Genomic DNA, 25,000 nt, shown 5'->3' with positions numbered 1-25,000 from the left:
GTGTGTGTGTGTGTGTGTGTGTGTGTGTGTGTGTTGTCGTGTGTGTGTGTGTGTGTGTGTGTGTGTGTGTGTGTGTGTATGTGTGTGTGTGTGTGTGTGTGAGTGTGTGTGTTCCTGTAACGAAGGAGAGAATCCCCCTGGGGAAGAGAGGGAGGGAATCAACACCTCAGTCCTTGGAGGCAAAAAAAAAAGCCGGGGCTAAATAGTGGATGCATCCTTAACATGTAGGCCCCACACACACACACACACACACACACACTGAGAGACACACACACACACACACACACACACACACACACACACGCACACACGCACTGAGACACGCACACACACACACATGCACACACACACTGAGACACACACACGCACACACACTGAGACGCACACAACCACACACCTACCTACCTACCTACACACACACACACACACACAAAAAATATACATGATCTGTTTGGAAAGCAGACCGCAGCCATAAAAAGTAAGTCAACACTTTATTTTCAGCTCAGCGTGGAACACAGATTAATATCACAATAAATACAAATAAAAAGGCAAAGAGCTCACAACCAGTCCTGCTCTGTAAATGTTATTTGGATTTATGTGCGTAACATGGCACCCAGTCCCTTCTATTAATGTCTCACACACACACACACACACACACACACACACACACACACACACACACACACACACACACACACAAAGACATAAAACCGGACCGCGTTGAGATTTGGAAAAATTGAATGATAAGTAGCATCTGCGGCCCATTATTTACTTTAGGGGGAATTCTTAATAAACACACACAGACACACACACACACACACATAGACACACATAGACACACACACACACACACACACACACACACACACACACACACACACACACACACACACACACACACACACACACACACACACACACACACACACACACACACACACACACACACACACACACACACGTATTCTTAATAAATATTAAGTTGACTTTAACTTAAGAACAGTGGATGTATTTGGAAGTGGAGCCGTACGTTGACAGTGTAATTGTAGCTTCGAGGAAAAGTTTTCCAAATGCGTGTGTGTGTGTGTGTGTGCGTGTGTGTGTGTGTGTGTGTGTGTGTGTGTGTGTGTGTGTGTGTGTGTGTGTGTGTGTGTGTGTGTGTGTGTGTGTGTTTGTATTGATTTGCAGTGTGTGGAATTGAAAATGAGTATTCTGGATGTGGGGAGGAAACAAAACGTGTCCCTTTTTTTTTTTTTTCTTTTTTTCTCCATTTTTATGGAGTTCATTCAGTCCAAAGTGCATTGTTCAGTTATCTGCTCGATACAAGAAACAGGGAGACACTTTAAACCTGCAGTGTGTAGAATTGTGGGTTTTATTTCCTAGCAGATTTTGTTGAAAGTAATTATAATATCCATAAGTACATTTAATTTAGTGCATAATAGCTGAAAAAAAAGTTTTGAACTATTATTTTTTCCCTTAGAAAGGGTCTCATATATGTCCATATTTCTGCATATTTTGGACCAAGGCCTAGTACCGCCATCTTGAAAGTGTCATAGTTGGAATGTCATCAGGTGCATTGTTTAAAATTTAGAATTGTTCTTGTCCTTGAAGGCCACTGTAGCTTCTGTTATTATTCGAAAGGGGTGGGGTTACCCAGGGAGTGTTGTATTCTAGAACTTTGTAGAACTTTCTTGATGATGTCATATTACACACTGCACCTTTAAAGCTATGGTGCGTAACTTCTGTCGAGTTATTTTAAAGTGTTACCCACTATTGGTTTACTGCTGTAGCCTATAGCACCTGATGGGCGGTCATGTAAAAATAAGATTTAGGATTGATAATAATAATAGTTGATTTGCATATCGTTATAGCCTCATAGCATAATCGCCTAAATCATATTTACTCTACTCTACTTTTACTCTACATCTACTCTACTCTACATCTACTTTTCGTTAGCCTAATAGCATAATTGAAAAGTCATATTTTAAGGGTTATAGAGTGTAGATGTAGATGTAGGGTAGATGTACAATAGAGTAGATGTAGAGTAAAAGTAGAGTAGAGTAAATATATGATTTAGGCAAGTATGCTATGAGGCTAAGGATATGGGATCTGTCATTCAAACTTTTAACATCTGCTTTACAGTCACTGTGAGCCGCTGTGGCCTGATGTTTGAGCTCCTTCTACAGGTTAAACCAGGGAAGAGGAGGCATGTGTATCCATCCTTAACATGTAGACCAAGTGATGCCCACACACACACACACACACACACACACACACACACACACACACACACACACACACACACACACACACACACACACACACACACACACACACACACACACACACACACAAAACTAGAAGGTGTTTTTTACCCATTCAGCAATTAAAAAAGCAAAAAGCAAAAAGCAACAGGTAAGGGCGAGATGCTAAGCTAAAAAAAACATTAGAGTTTATGTGCATCTGTCTGTTTTGTTGTGTCATTATTTCTGAACATGTGCTCAAGCAGGTGTCACACACACACACACACACACACAAACACACACACACACACACACACACACCTCCAAAAAGACGTAGCTCCATCTGTAGCAGTAAAAGTGTCAGTGCTAGTAGATCTTCCCTGTATGAGGCTAATTAAAGAGCAGACAGTGGTGTTTAGTGGTAATGGGGGGGTGGTAACGTCCCATCGCTCTCACACAGTCCTGATAGGAATGCACACACACACACACACACACACACACACACACACACACACACACACACACACACACATGCCGGCAGTTTACAAACCATCGGACCTAGAAAAAAAATTTTAAATGGAACTTAAATGAACATGTTATTAAATAAATGTAGCTACACACAGAAAGGCATTTCAAAATATAAAATGTGCATTGTCAAAAAAATATAGCACCGAAATGTACAAATTGACAATATCTCTAAAGCCTGTGTGTGTGTGTGTGTGTTCGTGCCTGCGCGTGTGTGTGTGTGTGTGTGTGTGTGTGTGTGTGCGTGCGTGTGTGTGTGTGTGCGTGTGACTCCAATGCATATGTATCTATTGTTTGGACTTGAATGTAGAATTCAAAGGAACATGCTTGTATCACTGAGAGGCATGTTGGCTGAGTAAAGGGATGAATCACTTAGCTCCGGAATGCTTGACTCAGAACTATGAAATGTGTTTGATAGATAGAAAGAGACACAGAAACCTGACAGATAACCACATTCAGCATCTAGGCAACAACCGCAGCATTCCTTTAAAGGTGGAGTCAGTGCTTCTGGAGAATGCTTGTGGTCAAAAACACTTTTTTTGGTCAAAATCAGTGAATATCTCCTAACGATCTGCTACCTGTAATGTGAGGTAGAAAATACATCCAGTGTTAATACACAGCCTAGGCTCTGTAAACTCTAAACTGTTATGTTGCCTATCGACAGTGGGCCCCCATTGTTTTACATACCAGTATTAACACTGGAATTTTTCTTCCGCACACACACACACACACACACACGCACGCACATACACACACACACACACACACACACACACACACACACACAGACAGACAGTACAGACAGGTAGCGGATCGTGAGGAAATATTCACTGATTTTGACAAAAACAAGCGTTCTCCAGAATCACTGACTCAAGACAAAAGGCAACAAAAAAAATCCCTCCTAGTTCATTGTTGAAAAAAAAAACACAAAACTATGCGAGTGTCTGCAAAACTATTCTAACCCTGAATTTACATCCCCCCTCCCCCCCCCCGCATTTGTTGGGCTTCTGCTATTTCACTATCTGTAGCTTGGGACAAAAATACCTCCCTGGAGAATGCATTTTAATGGATACACTGTCAGCACAATCACATAGAGTATGTGCCTGTGGTTTGTGAGTCCACAGCAGATAATGTAAAGTTGATTACAGTACGTCCGACTCATTTTACAGCCATCGTGATTATTCTTCCGAGTCAGGATCGGAATGCTGAAATAAAAATAAACAAAAGCCCTGCGGAGTTTTGGCTTGAAGACAATGTTCTATTCTTATATCCTGGATTGTGTCTGTGGTGTATTTACAGAACCTGAGAAAATGCAGGGACCATTCTGCACAGATGTTTACAACGTATACTTACAATACCAAACATGCGTTGACATGGGACACCATAATGACACACTGAGACAGCCGTCCTATTGTGGGGGAGCTGCCTTCACTCTTACTATACACTCTCACACACACACACACACACACACACACACACACACACACACACACACACACACAGTTTTACTATTGTTGGTCATATTCAACGTATAACAGATTTAGTTTACTTATATAGCCACGTTAGTTTGATTTGAATTGTCATTTTCCTTCTGTTTTATATGTAATACAATGGACTAGGCTTTCTAAACTGTTCACAAGCATTTTGAGGTTGGGTTTGAGTTTGATCTAGACACTATTAAAGTTGTTTTTATCTGTATGGGAAATAATGTATATAATCAAATAGGCTTTACCATGCAGAGCGAGCCAATGTATTTTATTATATATTACTTTGTTGGTCTCAATTCATTAAATATGCAGTGGTCACTTATTCTTTTGGGGGTATATTATATTGAACAGCACAGGAGCAGTAAATAAGGATGTATTCTCATATTGGTCATGTCTTAACATGTCCTAACTCTATTTCTACTTGATCAAGAATGCACTGGACCTGGGGAGCTCTCAGTGATTATTTATTTGTAACTAAAGAGCTCCCCCTTGTGGCAGGAAATAAAGCTGCACCACATAACTGCAGACAGCAATATCACACATTATCGGGAGGGCGAGCAAATGAAAAACACATCCCCCATCCTAATCAAACACATACAGGTGATGCTCATATTATTAGAATATCATGGAAAATTAATTTGAAATTGAGGAAAGAATTCATGCAAAAGGGTCCCAAACCAAGTACTGAGTACACATGGATGATTACACTGTATAAAGGGCTGACATTACTGTATTTAAAATCCCTTTTTTATTGATTTCATGTAATATTCAAATTTTCTGGGATTTTGAATCTGTTTTCATAAGCTGTAAGCCATAATAATCAAAATCATAACAAATAAAGGCTTGAAATATCTCACTTTGCATGTAATGAGTCTATATGATATATTAGTTTCACATTTTAAGTTGTATTACTGAAATAAATGAACTTGTGCACGATATTCAAGAGTTTCACCTGTATTTTGACCGTACCAATATACAATTTTAAATACAGAAGGCAGCTTTTACTCACACCACACTTTAAGTTATACTTTCTGTACTTAAATAGTATATTTGTCTACAACTGTATTTTATTCTACAGTATGTTATACTTGCATATGACTACATACCACTTCAACATATATTTTGACATTACAAAATAAATGATGATGAATACAGAAGGCAGCGTTTACTCACACTTTAAGTTAAACTTATTGCTCCCCCTTGTGGCTGTCAATAGAATAACATCATGTAACAAAAATCACTCCTACAAAAACAAATGTCTCAATACAAAACAGGCTCACATATGGCTACATCCTACTAAAAACATGTTTTGACATTGCAAATACAACAATATTAATATAGAAGGAAGCTTGTACTCACACAACACACTTTAAGTTATACTTTTTGTACCTAAAAATAGTATATATATATATTTGCTTCAACTGTATTCTATTCTATAACATTGTATTCCTATATTTGAACTTTTCCCTCTTATGTCTTAGATTCTCGTTCTCACTTGCAAGAAAGAGCCAAACGACAGATAAAAGAACGTTCAACTTGTTGTCTTTTTAATTCCAGTGAGTTGCAAAGCTTCACAGCATCATCAAGCTTCACAGCATCATCAATATCATCAGTTATACACGTTCAATTAAGTCAGAAAATATCACGTTATAGTTCAAATGTAACAGCTTGGCTTGGAGTGAGCATTTACAGTGGAAACGGCTACTGATAGAGCTAAGACAACAAGGAGGTTAGAAAAGTGGGAGTGGCTCAAATTCGAATTCTCCCAGAATGCACCTGGGTTAACAACCACAGAAGAAGACCAACAACAACAGCATCTCCATTTGTATCAATCTAACAATTGAAAATCATGTAAAAAAAAAATTATATCAAAAAGTTACTGAGAATAAAAATTCATGCTCTAAAAAGCTGAATACCTGTAGAGACACACATGCATAGTCAAGCTATAAAAGCAGTAGTTTAAAGCCTCACAGTTTGGACACATAAGACAGTAGCATCAGCAGAAAACAAAAGACTAAAAAATATGTATATATATTCTACAAAACTTTGGACTTTTACTTTGCATTTCATCAATTCCACTATTGGTCTTAGCGCTCCTTATTTTAAGACACTTGAAAACATCTCCGCATACTCTATATCATAAATCGGCTAGAAAGCGCTATATAAGTCAAGTCCATTTACCATTTTAGAAGCTTTCGAACATTTTAAGAAAATAACTGAAACATCTTGAAGATTAGATAAAAAACAGCGTTATACAGTAACTTCAGATGTATTTTCACTTTAAGGCACAATCTCTGAACTTGAATAAAATCTCCAGCAGGGGGTTGTAGCCGATTCAGTGGTCTGTACACTGACCATGGTCTCTGCCACTGACCACTGTGTGCCACCACTAGGGGCGCTCAAGCTAGTGGCACGGACCGGACAGTGGCTGCTCACTGGTCTCACTTTCTCTTCATCTCTGTACATGGCTGTAATGGCAATGCTTTTAAACATAGCGATCCATTGACTCTGCATTTATTTCATTATTGTAGCTCTCTCTGATTTGTTAAAAGCATAACTGAGGAAGAAGTTTAAATAAATAAATAAAAAGTCAGATATTTTATTTATACACCGGTGTTTTTCAGTCGAGGAACACGTTGTTACACCTTTCCTGCACCAAGGCCGATGCTCTTTCGGGGGTAACCGGGGGTAACACCCTTTACTTTTACCGCTAGTTGGACGGAATGATGTGCCCACCGATTCTTGAGAAGCTGGTTACTTTATTTTCGTTTATCACTCACTTTACAGTACATTAGCTTATGCTGCACCCTGTCGCTTAGGCGCGCACACACACACACACACACACACACACACACACACACACACACACACACACACACACACACACACACACACACACACACACACACACACACACACACACACACACACACACAGAGGGGGCAGTGGTATGGACCGGGGGGTGGGTGGGCAGGAACATAACGGTGCAAAATATGATGATAGTGGAGAAAGCAGTTGAGTGGGTGGGTTATGCGCTGATCTGCAATATCTACCTTCAGGTGTGTCGGTCAGAACACCACCATTCAACAAAATAAAATGTTTGAGGTGACACGTTAAAAACTGCAGTGACAATCCGTTAATCAGTGTGCGCATAAATCAATACAATCGGTCATATAAAATAACGGTTGGCAAACTGTGTATTTATTTATTTAACCACTTAGAAATTAAAAATCATTTTTCACAGTGAGTGAGTGAGTGAGTGAGTGAGTGAGTGAGTGAGTGAGTGAGTGAGTGAGTGAGTGAGTGAGTGAGTGAGTGAGTGAGTGAGTGAGTGAGTGAGTGTGTGTGTGTTTGTGCCCAAGCGTCAGAGTACAGCATAAGCTAATTACAATAAAATATCTGACTTTTTTTATTTTTTTAAACTTCTTCCTCAGTTATGCTATAAACATAATCAGAGAGAGCTACAATAATGAAATACATGCAGAGTCAATGGATCTCCATGTTAAAAAGCATTGCCATTACAGCCATGTACAGAGATGAAGAGCAAGTGAGACCAGTGAGCAGTCACTGTCTGGTCCGTGCCACTAGCTTGAGCGCCCCTAGTGGCAATGACCACTGGTCCCGAGTGGTCATGACCAGTTGTTTGTGGTCGCTGAGTGTCACTAGCTGAGAGGTCCGTGCCACTAGCTGAGAGGTCCGTGCCACTGAATCGGCTACAACCCCCTCTCTAAAATCTCCTATCTTGCACTGACCATGACTCTAACTAAACTTCAAAAACAAAATAACTTTTAAATAGTAAAGCCAGACCGTCACATTTCAGCAACACATCTGATGGACTGCTGATCCAATAAAAAATAAATACATGAATTTTCTTTGCAGATAAAAGTAAAAAATAAAAATTCAGTCAAAAAAAGTTCAAATAAACCAACAGATTCACTGACTTAAATATGCGTTACGAGCATTCTGTGGAACTGTGTGAATGAACAGGAATGTAAGAAATGAACATGGAACTTCTGGAAGCTTTTGGTAAGAAAAGCATTGACGTAATATTCTTATTGTTGTTCATTTGTCCCGTGTATGTCCCTTAAAAAGGTGGAGTCAGTGATTCTGGAGAACGCTAGTTGTCAAAATCACTTTCTCAAAATCAGTGCATATCTCCTCATGATCCGCTACCTGTCCGTACTGTGTGTGCGCTTAAAAAAAAAATGCAGCGTTAAAACACATACAAAAGGGGGCTAGCCCACCGTAGCTAGAAACATTCCTGTACACAGAGCCTAGGCTGTGTATAAACAGTGGATTTTTTTCAGCACACACTGTATGGACAGGTAGCAGATCGTGAGGAGATATTCACTGATTTTGAGCGTTCTCCAGAATCACTGACTCCACCTTTAAGTAAAACCTACCACAAATAGATTCTGGTGATTCCATAGCCATCTTGATAACCTTTCAGACTTGAATAGGAAATGAAATAAGTTGCTTTAAGGTCGCGTTGACATCTAGAGAAGATCTTTAAAAACGCTGCACATGAATGTCAGAAAGATTGTTCCTTAGATGTGAGGAGAACAGAACGTCAGAGACCATTATTCCTGGACAAAAGGAGGGAGGGAGTGAGAGGGACAGAGAGAGGGAGAGGGGCGGGGGAGAGAGAGAGAGACAGAGAGAGGGGTACAGAGAGAGACAGAGAGAGAAAGAGAGGGAGAGAGACAGAGACAGAGACAGAGAGAGAGAGAGAAAAAAAATATGTTATTCTTTCATCCTTATACTAGGCGTCATTGGGCAATGTAAGGCAAGGTTACTTTAGTTGTATGGAACCATTCAGGCACAAAGGGAAACTCAAAGTGCTCAAATCTTCAGCAGAAAACCTTGTAGAGTCAACCTTACGTTGTGAAGACTCACTCTTGTTGCTTTGGCCTTTAAACACAATTTGAGACTTTGACACTCCTAACTTTATTTTCTCAAGTATCTTATATGTTGTTTTGTATTGTATCTTGTACAGCACCTTGGTCAACTGATGTTGTTTTTTAAATGTGCTATAGAAATCATTTTCACTTTGAGGCCAAGGCTGCATCGAGGTAAACCACAGTCACAGCTCAAGAAGACAGTTTTTAAGAGTGAAACGTGCCTTTCCCCATAGTTTTAATGTGACCGTTTATATTGGTTTAGTTTGAATAAAAAGACAATATCTGCTTTTACTTTACGACCATTAAATGTTGAATTTTTTTTCTCTTGTCATATCAGTAGTATGGCGTCTAAAGTAACACTTGAGTGGGGGCGCCCTTAGCTCAGTTGGTAGGGCGTCTCCCCCCCCCCCCATGGGCCTCGGCCAGCAGCGGACCCGGGTTCGATTCCAGCCTGCGGTCGTTCTCTGCATGTCACTCCCCTCTCTGCCCCATTTCAACTCTGTCTCTACACTATCAATAAAGCATAAAAACGCCCCCAAAAAAAATATCTTTAAAGTAACACTTGAGGTGCTACTGATAATGTTAAAACACTGCCGGTAACGTAAACGGTGCAGTGTGTAATATGACATCATCAAGTGGTACAATTCTACACACTGTAGGTTTAATAATGTTTCCCTTTTTTTTTAGTGTAAAATAACTAAACATGTGATAACTTTTTACCAGTTTTTAAAAAAAATATTTCAAAATGTAATAAAAGCAGATCATTTTACAAATACATTTATATCACTTTGTATGAGTTTTATTTATTTGCTATCAAGTATCACACTTCCATGACACATACCCTGCCTGACTAATGCAACCAGCCAATAATAGTATAGCTTATTGCATTATGGGCAAACAGTTCATCGTTATTGGTTCAGAAAGGTAATTACATTATTGATTGGCCACAACCACATAGGTGATAAAGCTTTGGTTGCTATGTTACATCCGGCCCAGGTCATTCTATGTGTTCTATAAGTCTACTTTCTACATCCAGGTAGTGTTTATTTATCATTTTTATTTTCTATTTTATTTTTCGTCTTTCTTGTCTGTTTATGTGAGGGAGGGGGGACGGGGGAGGGGGTGGGGGTTCTGTAAGTATTGTATGTGTCTACGTATTCAGTTTTTTGTCCGTATGTGTAAAAGCCACTAAAATAAAAATGTCTAAAGTCTATTTGCTTTGTGTTGTATCGATACTCACTCCTCCGTAACCGGGGGTGACTGTTCCCTCGTCGTCCAATGAGAAGCTTCGTAGGGGACTGTGTGTGTTCTCCTTCTCTGTGGACGACTGGCTTCCCAACACCTTCCTCTGTGGCAGAAAGAAATATGTGTTTAGTCTGTTAGGTACCGGTACCTTATTGTAGGAGCAGAAATAGGTTATCATCATCTTACTAATATGGTTCACATTAACAGCATCCTACTGTACTGGTTTGTTTTAATGATTAAAAAAGGTGCTCCGAGGAACATTGAGTTTTTTGAATTTTTTTAAGATTTTTTTTTGGCATTTTCAAGCTTTATTAGACAGTACAGAGTTGAAATGGGGAGACAGAGAGAGAGAGAGAGAGAGAGAGAGAGAGAGAGAGAGAGAGAGAGAGAGAGAGGGGGGATGACCTGCAGTAAAGGTCCACGGGTCGGGTTTGAACCCGCGACCACTGCAACGAAGGCCGGAGCCAACACGACACGCGCTCTATCCACTACACCACCGGAGCACCCCAAAAACCTTGAGTTTTTGTTAATTCTTGCACCCCATTTGGACATAACTATAGTGTTTTTACTACGCCAGCTGTAGTTCCTGGGTGAGCGTTAGGGTTGCTGGACGGGTCCCGGGATTCCCGTGAAATGAGTCAGTCCGGGAGTACCGGAAATTGGCCGCGGGACCCGTCCTCCCGTTTTTTTTTTTTTTTAGTTTTTTTTTAGGGGGGATATATTTTTAAATATTATTTAGACAGGCAGGCATACGAAATACCAGCGCCTCTACAATACTGAAAGTGCTGTGTCCGAGGAAGAGTCTGATGATACCCAAGAATATGCGTATCAGCCAGAGCCAAGCGAGCAGACGATGACCCAGAGCCTTACTGCACATCTGCAGCAGGCAGTCATTAGCCTCGTTAGAGATGTCGCCGTCTTGCTCAGACCTGCGCAATTATGACGCTCGGCTTGCTGAGCGCACAGCATTTTTGTTGTGCGCTCAGCAAGACGGGCTTCATAGTTGCGCAGGTCTGAGCAAGACGGCTCCAAGTCGAACGAGGCTAATGACTGCATGCAATGTCCCGAGCCAGACCAGAGGTATGGGAATGACCTCCACAAAATAATTTCAAACGAGTTTGCGCTCTTCGAGGCAACCAAAGAGCGACCCAAACACCTGCAGCAGCTCTACTCTGCACTTTCCACCATACAGCCGACGTCCGTGGAAGAAAGAGCGTTCTCGGTGTGCGGTCAGTTCGTGACAAAGCTCAGAAACAGGCTGAGCAGTGTCTCTTGAAGTCACACTTCATGAAAATAAAAGAAAGGAAAGCTGGAAAGTCATCTTGCTTAGCGTGTCAGTTTGAATAGGCTGTTAGTTCTGTCATGTCTTATTTCACACGTTAAGAGCAATCGGTAGTGCATTTTTTGTTATTTGCCTATCCTTTGGAAAATATTCAATTTAAACTGATTTCGTTCATAGAAATAAAAATAGATTGTTTGAAATACATTTTTCGCCAAACACCGTTTTTTGGCCATGTTTTGATATTGAACCTCTGTGAATTTTTTTTCGTATTTTCTTCATAAAAACACAGTTTTCAATAGGCATCTTCTGGAAAATATTTTGCCTAATTTGAATGGCTTTTCTTCATGTTATTTAAGTAGAAATAAAACGTGATGTAATATAGCCTTGTTCTGCTGCATTTATTTATCTATTTGCATTGATTTAGTCCCATTAAAGTAGTATTAAAGGGCAATAATGGTTTCAACGGGAAATCCCGGGAAATCCCGTGAGGAGCTCTGAAATCCCGGGATTTGAAAAGGGGCCATTTCGGGAAATTTCAGCAACCCTAGTGAGCGTGCGTACCCATGACAAAGGCGTTAAGAAAAACAATATAAACATAGCATGCTTTGCACTGATGGTCTCGTTTGCTGTTGCATGTAATTTATGATCATCAGAGGAAAAATTTGACTGTTTCAGAAATGTATAAAAGTTGCTCGGAGCACCTTTAATTGGAGTTGTTCACAATTCACATCTACAGCATTCTACACTTTATTTTTTTATATAATTATTAATTGGAGTTGGATGAGATTTGATGTTCATAGTCATAAAAAAAAAAATTAGTCAGAATCTTTTATCTACTTGAATTTTGTTCTGCTCAGCAAATTCAAGAACATCATTAGTAATACAAATGTTACTATTAATATGCTGACTGCATCAGTAAGATATAAGCATTAAAAAACAGTTTTTTTTCACAATCTACAACAGAGTTTTGACGGATAAAAAGTTTTAGGCTAAGTCTGTGCACACACACACACACACACACACACACACACACACACACACACACACACACACACACACACACACACACACACACACACACACACACACACACACACACACACACACACACACACACACACACACACACACACACACACACACACACACACACACACACACACACACACACACACACACACACACACGATGATATTCTACATAATATGAACAGACCTTTATGATTCCACCAAAGGAGCGTGAGCGCCGGTGTTTCCTGCTGAATGGAGCCCGGGCCTCAGACGAAGGAGTCAGAGGATGCTGCTTTTCAAACTAAAATTAAAATGAAAAAGAAAAAAAGAAAATGAAAAACTTCAAGGTTCTGCTAAGTACTTTGTATGTTCTTTCTCCACACAATTGGTACACTGAGACTTACTGCAGGTTTTGCTACAGCTTAAGAAAAGTTCCATATAAGGCTTTTCTCAAGACATTTTTAAAGCCGCTGAAATGAAATGTTATGACCAATTTCACAATAACCAAAATGGTAGAGAAAAGTTGGCTTGTTTTGGGAAGTGAAAAGTTTGATTTTAAAAAGCTAACCCAGGCCTTCATTGTTAGATTAACTTTTCAATGCCTTCTAAGCCTTAAGGAGAGACAAGATGGTTCATTTGTCATATGCACATTAACAGCTACAGCAGCAGTTATTGGCAATGAAATTCTTAAGTCCCAGGCTCTCCCTCTCAACAATGCAATATAGAAGCAGAAAAAACACAAGTGAAGAGAGCAACACCTGAGACACAAATAAACACCACCGTAGTGCAAGGACACAGATAAAAAGTGTAGAGATGAGATGCACCATATAACAATAAATTAAATTTAAAATGCTGGGGGCGTTTTAGCTCAGTTGGTAGGGCGTCCCCCACCCATGGGCCTCGGCCAGCAGCGGACCCGGGTTCGATTCCAGCCCGCGGTCGTTCTCTGCATGTCACTCCCCTCTCTGCCCCATTTCAACTCTGTCTCTACACTCTAAACTATCAATAAAGCATAAAAATTTTTTTTAAAAAAAATGTAAATGAAAATTAAATGTAGACGTAATAGAACACTAAGGACCCGTTAGAAATACTTTTCAACAGTATCATTTGTTACAGAGAAGAGGAGAGAAATGTTATATCTATGGTTATTTATTTATTCCTGTTGCTTATATTGTTCTTTGTGCTCAAATCTGTTCAGGTTATTTTACTTAAAGGCCTACTTCACCGGTTGGAATATGAAGGTGTATTGAACTCGGAGATCTTATGAAGTATAAATGTGCAAAGAAAATTAAAAAGGAAATGTAGGGTTAGACAGTGAGACCATAAAACACTCTTTCTGCCTTTTCTCAGGCTAGGATGATCCGATTTAATTTTTTTTTGCACATGTATACTTCATAGGATCTCCGAGTTCAATACACCTTCATATTCCAACCGGTGAAGTAGGCCTTTAAGCTAAATGTGATTATAAATGTTATTTAAATAAAATGCTTTTTCAAATTTAAAATTTGTTTTGTATGTATCGAATCGTGGGTCAAAAAAATCGTGATGCAAATCAAATTGTGAGTTTTTGTATCGTTACAGCCCTATCTGAGACAAACATAAACACAACAGTAGTGCAAGGACACAGTGCAGATACGAAGAGTGTGTGTGTGTGTGTGTGTGTGTGTGTGTGTGTGTGTGTGTGTGTGTGTGTGTGTGTGTGTGTGTGTGTGTTGTGTGCATATATAAGGTGCACCATATATATATTTATATAAAGTAAATTTAGAATGCAAAAAAATTCAATGTAGACAGAACAGAACACTAAGGTTCCGTTAGAACCCTGTACAGGGCGACAGTTTTGATCGCATTTGCTACTGAAATTGATCACGTGCGATGATGAATACAAGTCCATTCGCACTAGTGCGACAGGCTGCTAATGAGGAGATGCTGTCCGTCTGAGACACAGAGGAGTGCTGCACAATACTGCTTAGAGGGCTCTACATTAACACTGCGGGTAAATGTAGACTTAAGCGAGTAAGTTATTGAGTCCACCTCCACTTTGGCTGGTGAAAGATGTGTGCTCGGGATCTGTGTTCGTGCAGCGATTCTACCGTATAAAAACTTCACCAACGGTAATAACCGGAAGGAGACGGCACATTACCGCAGTTAAGTTAGCGCGTGTCCAAACAGAACATTTCCTGTGCGCCTTCACATTAAAAGCCTGTTACTAGCCAAACATGAGTTGACTTTTATTTTGAAGCCGGTATGAACAGGAAATTAGCGCTTCACAGCCCTGCAGTGCTCTAGCTAGAAAGGCAACTCATTCAGCTGCAGAGAAAAGTCAACAGTAGTCTAAAAACAAAGTTTGAAATAAGCCACTGAAGAACAACTCCCAACACATTCACAACAACCTATTTAATTTATCCTAAATTGTACCAATATGTATACTTTTTTATTTAATAGGCTATGTTTAATGTTTTAAAGTTTGGTTTTAATTAACAGAAGGACATTTTCAAAAAAAATATATTATTATTAATATAATAATTATATGTAGGCCTAGATACAAAAAATATATAGATATAGATATTATTTTTATATTTTTATGGGGAGAAATAATTCTGAATCAGCAAAAAATTGCAATTGGCAGGTTAGATTATTTTGTCTAAATTGCAATCGGTGCACCCCTATTCATTTTTCTACAATTATTACTGCACACACTAGGATATAATATTAATTGAGAATCTCAAATGAGACCAAGATGACAGGCTCAAAGGTAATTACAGTGAAATGCAAGGGTTAGGGTTATGCAAGTTTTCGATCATACTTTGTGTGCTACCAAATTAATTTTTGTGCTACTGAATTTTTTTGCTTGCTAACACCAGTGCTACCACCTAAAAAAATAAGTGTACAGCCCTGACTGTAAGTGTTACCTGTCTGAGTAGTTTTTTCTTCTTGGCAGACTCGGGCATGTTCCTGACGTGATTGTACAGATCCTTGAGGGCAGACTCTGTGATATTGCTGCTCACTTCACCTCCCATTGTTCTAGTGGAGGGAGTAGTCGGGGCAACAGTTACCATGGACACTGACCCATCACACAGTGTCAGGTCATCCTAGTAAAAAAAAAAAAAAAAGGAAAAAAACACCAGTTATTTTTTTTAATTATTTCATCTCACTCGAAGCAAAAATTGCAACCACCACAGGACTGAGATGTAGACATGTGCAGATAACTGGGTTTCAAGGTATACCGCAGTTTGAAAAAAGTCAAGGGTACAAAACCACTATTATTTCCCGTCATATACCGTTCTACTCTAAGGTACGTAGTTGTTGTTTAAAAAATAACATGATTGTGTTAACTTGGAAAAACTTTTTAAATGTTTTAAAAGCGTATTGAGGCGCCCAACTTTGATTATCATTTCATTAAGATTCACTTAGGAGATGCAAAACAAAACACACTGACTAACCTTGGACTGAAGACTTTTAGATCCGGTGAAGTACAAGTGTGTGTGTTCTTTGATGTACGCCGGAGCCTTCAAAGACAGTAAACGTGAACAATAAGGTCCTCCGATGAAAAGATCATTATGAGGAAATGAATTGAGTGTGAGTGTGTGACACATACAAATTGGGGACATGAGAACAAAACATATGAATGTGAATGAATCAATATGGGGCCAATTGTAACTAAGGCTTTGAAAGGGCCGCTGATTGTGTAAAAGAAAATGCATTATCCTATTGAGATCTCGTTTCTTTCTTTCACATGCTAATTATCGGGCGTCTTGTCCACATTGGCATTTTGTGTTACCGTGGCAATAGCACCTACAATTCTAATTGGTGAGTGAGTGAGTGAGTGCGAGAGAGTGAGTGAGTGAGTGAGTGAGTGAGTGAGTGAGTGAGTGAGTGAGTGAGTGAGTGAGTGAGTGCGAGAGAGTGAAGGCTGTTACATACTCTGCGAGAAGAAAGAACAAAGTTCTCGGTGACAGAGCTGCGAGAAGAAAAAGCGTAATTTTCTTCTCTCAGCTCTTGTTTAGCTGTTCTCGCAGCTTGTTCTCGACACATCACCCGGGCCGAACTTTCTTGTCGCAGCTTGTCCGAGAACTATTGTGTTATTGGTCAGTCTGAAGTCAATGAGGAAAGCGAAGTGAAATCAGCTGGCGCTACTGAGTCAATTACCATGGTAACAATGCGCCGCGGTGAGGAGTTCGGCAGTTGAGTTCTCGTGAAGTATGTAATGTCAGACCAGAAAGAACTTCTCGCAGCTCTGTCACCGAGAACTTTGTTCTTTCTTCTCATGGAGTATGTAACAGCCTTCAGTGAGTGAGTGAGTGAGTGAGTGAGTGAGTGAGTGAGTGAGTGAGTGAGTGAGTGCGAAAGTGAGTGAGTGAGTGTGTGTCTCTCTCTACAGGTATAAAGAAACTTGCCTTGAACAGCTTTTGTGAATGCCTGATGAGGAAGGCTACGCCATTGTTCAGTTTCTCAATGTGCTCCTGTAAGTCACTTGCCAAAACCTACAAAAAAAAGAAATGTAAGAAAACATTTATGAAAGAGCATTACGAAAGGACATTTATTTGTTATGCACTGTGAGAAATTTTGAGAATAAAGACTAAATTCAATAGAGAAAAAAAAAGAAAGTTAACCTTTCTGGTCCATTGAATGCAGTAAGTGCAGCGAAAATAAACTTCCTTCTCTCACTTTTTTTTCTTTTCTTCTCAATATTGTATCTCGTCTTTGTTATCGAAATAGCGACTTTATTCGAGAAGTGCATAATAAAGAAAACTTCTTCCTATAAATTATTTTTCTTCCCCGTGGCCCCAACAGTCTTCCACTGTTCGTTTTGAGATTTTTCGGCTATTTTGCGTCCATGACATGTCTTCTTCCAAATTAGCAAATAAAACATTTACATTTAGGTGTTTATTGTACTAAATCTTGTCTAGAAACTGACAGACAGACAGACAAACAAAGACAGAGAGATGGACGGACAGACGGATGGACAGACAGACAGACAGACAGACAGACAGACAGACAGACAGACAGACAGACAGACAGACAGACAGACAGACAGACAGACAGACAGACAGACAGACAGACAGACAGACAGACAGACAGACAGACAGACAGACAGACAGACAGACAGACAGACAGACAGACAGACAGACAGACAGACAGACAGACAGACAGATAGATAGATAGATAGATAGATAGATAGATAGATAGATAGATAGATAGATAGATAGATAGATAGATAGATAGATAGATAGATAGATAGATAGACAGACAGACAGACAGACACACAGACAGACACACAGACAGACACACACACACACACATACAGACACACACACATACAGACAGACAGACATCCTTACATTTTTGGGCCAGACGATGTGTGGGGCGAACATAGTAGCCAGATTGATGGCAGACATCTTGTTTTTGCTCTGGCTGCGTGCGGTGTGGTAGAGCAGGTCCAGGAGCAGTTTCAGAAGGCTGCGGTTGGCCGGCGGCAGCAGCATGAACAGCAGCTGCAAAGCCTCAATCTTACGTTCCTTATCCGGCACGGTCGTCTGAGTCCCCTTATCAAAACGGGTCAGCTCTGGGACAGACACGACAATAGAGAATTTGTTTTAATTATTTATTTAAATTGTTTGCATTAAAAAAAAAGTGTGTAGAATGTTGTAAATGTTAAAAAATAACCATCAGAGTAATATGTGATCCTATAAAAAAGGTGTAATAAAAAAAATAAGAAATAAAAAAACAAACGACAGAGAATTATAACAAAAGAGCAATGGGGCTTTAAGAGCTGTTATTTAGTTTGATTTATTTTAAATTGATTTGAATATTCCCTGCGTTCCAAATCTCATATTCATCACTCGCATTCTACGGATGTAGTAGGACATCCGGGGTATTTTGAAGCATGCTGCATTTGACCACATATATTGGGACATCCTAAATCCTAAATCCTAAATCTGTTTCTACCATACTAAATAGCAGGGGGGGGTATGATAATTGGAACGCAGAGATTAATTCATCTTGAGATAGACAAAAGATCTGTGTATGGAATTAACCATAGAGATACAAATAGCGGGGCGCCCTTAGCTCAGTTGGTAGGGCATCCCCCCACCCCCGGGGCCGGGCCCAGCAGCGGACCCGGGTTCGATTCCCGCCCGCGGTCGTACTCTGCATGTCACTCCCCTCTCTGCCCCATTTCACCTCTGTCTCTCTGCACTATCAATAAAGCATAAAAATGCCCAAAAAATATCTTAAAAATAAATAAATAAACACAAATAGCAGGATGGAAGTATTGGGATTGGAACACAGATAAATGTGTGTATGAAATTAAACCCTCACCTCCTATTTTCAGGTGCGCACAGAAGTGTCTGTGTGTGAGCAGGGGTTCGGGCAGCTCTCCCAGGTAAGCTTTCAGCAGAGTGGCCGCGTCGTTTGGATGGAAGTCTCCGGTCTCGAGGTCTATCTCTGCCCCAGCGTTCAGCATCTCTCTCAGGGCAGCCTGACGCAAGCTGTGGCCCGGGACACGGAACAATCCCTCTACGTGCAGGTCTGGGGGTACGGCAGAGAAAGATGGAAGGGGGGAGGAGGGATTAAGTCACGTTAAAGGCTGTGTGTGAACAGCCCTACTACCGTCCTACTCATACTCATTTTGACGTCAATTTGAGTATGTGACGGTTGTGTATGCGAGTTTGTGTAGGCGAGAAATGCCCGGATGAGTCCTAACTTCCGGGAAGATTTTGATTATGGATTCGATAGGTTACTTTTATATAGCACATTTTAAAAGGTGGAGCGAGCAATTCTGGAGAACGCTTGTTGTATAAATCTGGTGCTAATATACACAGCCTAGGCTCTGTAAACTGATATGTAAACAAAAGAGGGCCAATCGTAGCTAGCAACATGCCAGTTTAGAGAGCATAGGCTGTCTTTTAACACTAGATTTTTTTTTTTTTTTTGCAGCGCACACACAGTACGGACAGGTAGCAGATCGTGGGGAGATATTCACTGATTTTGACACAAAGTGATTTTGAAAACAAGCGTTCTCCAGAATCACTGACTCCACCTTTAAAACAACCTCAGATGGTCATAGTGCAGTAAAGGCTCAAAATAAAATACAAAAGCAACATCTCAACAACATGAAATACAAAACAACACAGGAAAGAGGAGCAGAATAAAATGTCAAGATGTCAAACTCAACTTGCATCAAAATCTAGGATGAAAAAATATTTGGTGTGTGGGCGTGTGGACAGAGAAAAGGAGGCAGACAAAGCCACAAGAGAGAGAGGGAGAGAGAGAGAGAGAGAGAGAGACAGAGAGAGAGAGAGAGAGAGAGAGAGAGAGATGGAGGGCGAGAGATGGAGAGAGGGAGAGACAGAGAGGGAGCGAGAGAGAGATGGAGGGAGAGAGAGAGAGGGAGAGAGAGAGATGGAGAGAGAGAGAGAGAGAGGGAGGGAGAGAGAGAGATGGAGGGCGAGAGATGGAGAGAGAGAAAGACAGAGAGGGAGCGAGAGAGAGATGGAGGGGGAGAGAGAGAGAGAGAGAGAGAGAGAGAGAGAGAGAGAGAGGGAGAGACAGATGGAGATAATTAAATGGAAGGAGGGAGACAACCAGAGCAAAGTGCTTTCAGATGAATTATTGACCCAAGCTCCCAGTGTCCACATCACCAGACAAATATAAACCATGACGTTGTTATGCCACTTCACTCTTCTCAAACTAAGTTAAAGAACAAGTTGTAACAGTTGAGGCATGCACACTGAGTCCGTGTGTGTGTGTGTGTGTGTGTGTGTGTGTGTGTGTGTGTGTGTCTGTCTGTCTGTCTGTCTGTCAAAAACACTGACGAGAAATACAAACTGCAAGAGCCTTTAGGATGAAAATATACATTTGCTATATGCGTAAGAATCACAGGCGTATATCAAGAGATTTATATAGACAGTATGTGTGAATGCTGTCATGGTTACAGACTTGTTTTCTTTTGAAGTCCTGCATTCATAATGTATGTGGTCAAAACAGATCACAGATGAAAGTGTGGTGCAGATGGCAGAAGTTATGCATCATGTACAGCTCTGGAAAAAAAATTAAGAGACCACTCTTAATGTTCAGTGTCTCTTGTTTTACTCTTAACCCATTGATGACTATGGCAATCTAGGATGCATGTCCTTAATGCCTGAGGGTTTTCTGAAAAAATAGTACGAATTGTCAAGTCTACCAAAACCTTAATATCTAAGCCTGTGTAGCACATAGAAACATAAAATAAAATACATTTAAAAGTTAAGGTTCACATGTTTTATTTAAACATGCTCCCCTAGCGCTTACAAACCAACAAATATTTCTAAAAATCGTCAGAATTAGATGAATTAAAAAATTATTAAATATTGTTAATAAATAGATGCAATGTGTTGTGTGATTTTCGTCAGTAGTCTATAGTAGACCTTGATTCTGCGCACCAAACGCCACTAACTGTTCTGTCGCCGACATAGCTGGCGTATTTTTTTTATTATTTTTTTAATTTTTAATTTTTTTGATTGACATGATTTTCGGCAAACCACACAACTTTTGGGTGGTCACGTGGTCTTAAAAAAATCAACAAAACCCACCTCATGTGTATTTGAACCAATGACAGTGCATTCAATGCTGGGAATGCCATGAAAATTAGATAAAGTAATAATGCTGCACGATGCAGCATCAAGCAGGAGAGCCAATGTGGCATCGCGCAGCAGCCGTCATCAATGGGTTAAGAGGCATTTGCTTGGGTAAAATAAACATTTTGATTTTATAATATAAACTACTGACAACATTTCTACCAAATTCACAATAAAAAACATTGTCATTTAGAGCATTTCCAATAAGTAATGTAGAGATAAAGATTTAAGAAAAATCCAGACCGGTCTCTTAATTTTTTCCGGGGCTGTATATGAACCAGAGATACTCACTTTTACTCAGGTATTCAATGAGCTGGTAGATCTGTGATATTCCTTCTTCGGTTAGCGGCGCACCAAACACCACGCCTTTGTCTGAAAGGAAGCAAAAGGCACAATTAAACTTTATTGTTTTTTAAAAAAGCCGGTAAGACGGGGCGCTCTGGTGGCGTAGTGGATAGAGCGCGTACCATATTTGCTCCGGCCTTCGTTGCAGTGTTCGCGGGTTCAAATCAGACCCGTGGACCTTTACTGCAGGTCATCCCCCCTCTCTCTCTGTCTGTCTCCCCATTTCAACTCTGTACTGTCTAATAAAGCTTGAAAATGCCAAAAAGTTATCTTAAAAGAAAAAAAGCCGGTAAAACGAGCCCGATCTCGCACAAGAAAATTCACACTTGTTTCTCTGCAGAATGCCAGATGACGAGATCAGACTGGTGTCGATAGGATAAACAAGGGTCCCACATACACTCAAAGCCCCCACAGTAAAGCCTAATTCATTTCTATAGCACATTTAAAACAACATCAGTTGAACAAAGTGCTGTACAAAATTCAATACAAAACAACATACTGTATAAGATACATGAGAAAAAAATGGGAGGAGTGTCAAAGTCTCAACTTTTGTTAAAGGCCAATGCAAAAAAAAGTGAGTCTTCAGCAACCTTTTAAACTGGTCAACTTTACAGGGATCCAGATAAAGTAGAACAGGGACCAGGGGCCCCAGTTATTCACCCTTCTTGCCTGCCCTACCAGGGTGATAACTCTTTGAATTTTTTCCCCCATTATTTAAAGGTGAAGTAAGCGGTTTATTTATGTTAATATAAGTGTTAAATCGCTCTTTATTCATACAGTGATCACTTACATAATGTGCGCGTTTCATAAAGCCGATCTCTCAGTCAGCTGCTCTGCATGTAATCGGCATGTAATTTATCCAATCGCAAGAGAGAACGCTACAAACCGACACCCGTCTCACTCATGGTCTCACTGCCGGTGCACGCCAGAGCGACACATGGGTGAATGTTTATGCACCTACAATGGCAGAGCAGGTAAAAATCCTTCCCAATGTCTGTTTTGATGGTTTTTATCATGTTTTATCACACTTATGGATCTGAGATGATGCTAGATAACTCGCTGCTTGAAGACCGCAGCGCATTGATGTGGTGACGTAGGGACGAGCGAGGGGACTGCTAACTGCAGTAACTGACAGGAAGTTAGCTAAAAGAACCATTCCGCTTACAGCACCTTTAATATTTTTTTTCAAATTAATTTTCCAATTTTTTTTTTTTGCATTCATAATTTTTGTATGGCACAATGAAACTGATTGTACCCTTTGTGTGCACATTTGGATTTATCCTGTTACATCAACCATGAGATAATATGATTTGATAATGGCAAATGGTCAGTATCTTGAAGTGGTGAGTTTAATGAGGTATTGTATTAGGAGGACTGTGTGGATAAATGTCAAGCTGCACTCTCTCTTCTAGGGTAATTATCAGACAGACACAGCGCTTTCAGAGACTATTCTAAACACACACACACACACACACACACACACACACACACACACACACACACACACACACCATGTTCAGAGACTATTCTTTCTTCACAGTAATTATCGGTACTCTGTCTGTTAGGCCAACTCTAACCTTTTCGTTTCAGAAAGTTGAAGGAGCGTAGGAAGCCGGTGGCGGGGGGAAGGCGTGGCTCAGACCTCCCGGTGAGCGCCTCAAACTCGTCTCCCGGCAGGTCTATGAGTCGCGTGATATTACTGAGAACCAGATCCGTGAATTCTTCGGGATTCTCATATTTCAGCCTCTCCACAAAAAAGTCCGGGCTGAAGATCACGGGCTGACTCGAGTTGGGCTTCACCTGGCTGTTAAACATGCTGCATTTTGTCTCCCTGTAAAAAAAAGGAAGAAAGCAGAAGGGTTAGAGGTGGAGGTGGTGGGGGGAGGGAGGGGTTATGCCAGGTTCTGAATGCCTGCCGAAAAAAAGATTTGAAGGAGATCAAGTGAAACGTACGGAAACGGAATAGTTTAATAATAATAATAATAATGATTTGAATAATGACTATAGTGTGATATTGAAGACTCCAGCATTCACACTAATAAATACAAGTATTTGGTGGAATCAACATCTTAAACATCAACAGTAGTTTAGTAGTCAAAGTAAGAGCATTTCCACACGCACAATGTGAAAAGAAAACCACTTATCAGTTGGGCTTAAAAGTACAATTTGGTTGTACACTGAACAATGACAATAAAGGATTCCGATTCCGATAAAATGCTTCGATAAGGGGGCGCCCTTAGCTCACTTGGTAGGGCGTCCCCCCCATGGGCCTCGGCCAGCAGCGGACCCGGGTTCGATTCCAGCCCGCGGTCGTTCTCTGCATGTCACTCCCCTCTCTGCCCCATTTCAACTCTGTCTCTACACTATCAATAAAGCATAAAAATGCCAAAAAATATATTTGAAAAAAAAAATGCTTCAATATGCCAGGAGGGAGCATACAGATTGGACTCTGGAGCAATAAAAATAGGTTGTTCCAGAGTGATGGGCGCATCAGGGTAAGGTGGATGAAGTGATGCTCCCATCATGCCTTGTGCCTACTGTACAAGCCTCATATAAACCCTGCATTCCCATACTTTCATACTATTTAGTATGCCAGAAAAAGACTTAGGATGCCTCAATACATGCATGTCAATTGCAGTAATGCCAAACATACCTAGATGCCCCACTAACTCCAATAGCATTGTGCAGTATTCGTCTTTATTCTCGACATTTCTCGAGATAATGAAAAAAAAAATCTTCCTTATCTGATTTGTTTTTTTCTCTCCCGTGGCTGTAAAACTCTTCTGTACTTTAGTAGGCAGTTTAGTAAAAAGACAAAAGTATGTGATTTGGAAGGCAGGGAATGTTTCTGTATAGGTCCATGGTACAAGCCTGTGTAGCAGTCAGTAGGAGTAAGGAGTAGCCTATCTATGCGCATGCAATTTTTGTCAGGCATGCAGTAGTCGGCGCATAACATGGGTTCATCTTGAGAAACAATAATTGTAAGAGTTTCATGCTGGTGTCTATAAAAGTAAGCAGTTCATTCAAGTTGTTGTGAAGTGTGGGGCGATTTCTAACGTTAGCTTCATGATAGCGTAACTTACGAGCTTACAAGTCGTTCGTTGCTAGGTTAGCTACAATGGCTAACGACAACCAGCTTGATAACGAGTTACAATGTAGAGCAGCCATGAACAAATGTATTTTATTAACACAAATCTCCGTGGAGACCTAAACATTATATCTTAGGTTTTAAAATATGGTACATTGAAGACGCAATGAGTGAAAGTCGGTACCTTCTCTCAAGTTTGTGATTGTTTTGAGGATCCTTTTCAGCCGCCATGTTCGTTTTGAATCTTCCGCTATTTTCT

General features: G+C 40.3%; 1 protein-coding gene across 1 annotated transcript; it reads right to left on the bottom strand.

Annotated features, from left to right (window-relative positions):
* Positions 1-10,366: 10,366 nt before the first annotated feature.
* LOC307257576 (rho GTPase-activating protein 19-like) lies at positions 10,367-24,972 on the bottom strand (the record flags this gene model as incomplete). Its single annotated transcript, XM_080036837.1, has 10 exons — positions 10,367-10,504; positions 12,899-12,994; positions 15,603-15,782; positions 16,134-16,199; positions 17,088-17,174; positions 18,033-18,256; positions 19,012-19,221; positions 21,600-21,680; positions 23,231-23,484; positions 24,926-24,972. The coding sequence occupies 10 exons, from the start codon at positions 24,970-24,972 to the stop codon at positions 10,367-10,369; spliced, it is 1,383 nt and encodes a 460-aa protein (XP_079892963.1).
* Positions 24,973-25,000: the final 28 nt, after the last annotated feature.

This window comes from Ammodytes marinus, assembly GCF_949987685.1.
Source record: "Ammodytes marinus genome assembly, chromosome: 11".
NCBI lineage: Eukaryota > Metazoa > Chordata > Actinopteri > Uranoscopiformes > Ammodytidae > Ammodytes > Ammodytes marinus.
This window is presented reverse-complemented; position numbering and strand designations above follow the sequence as displayed.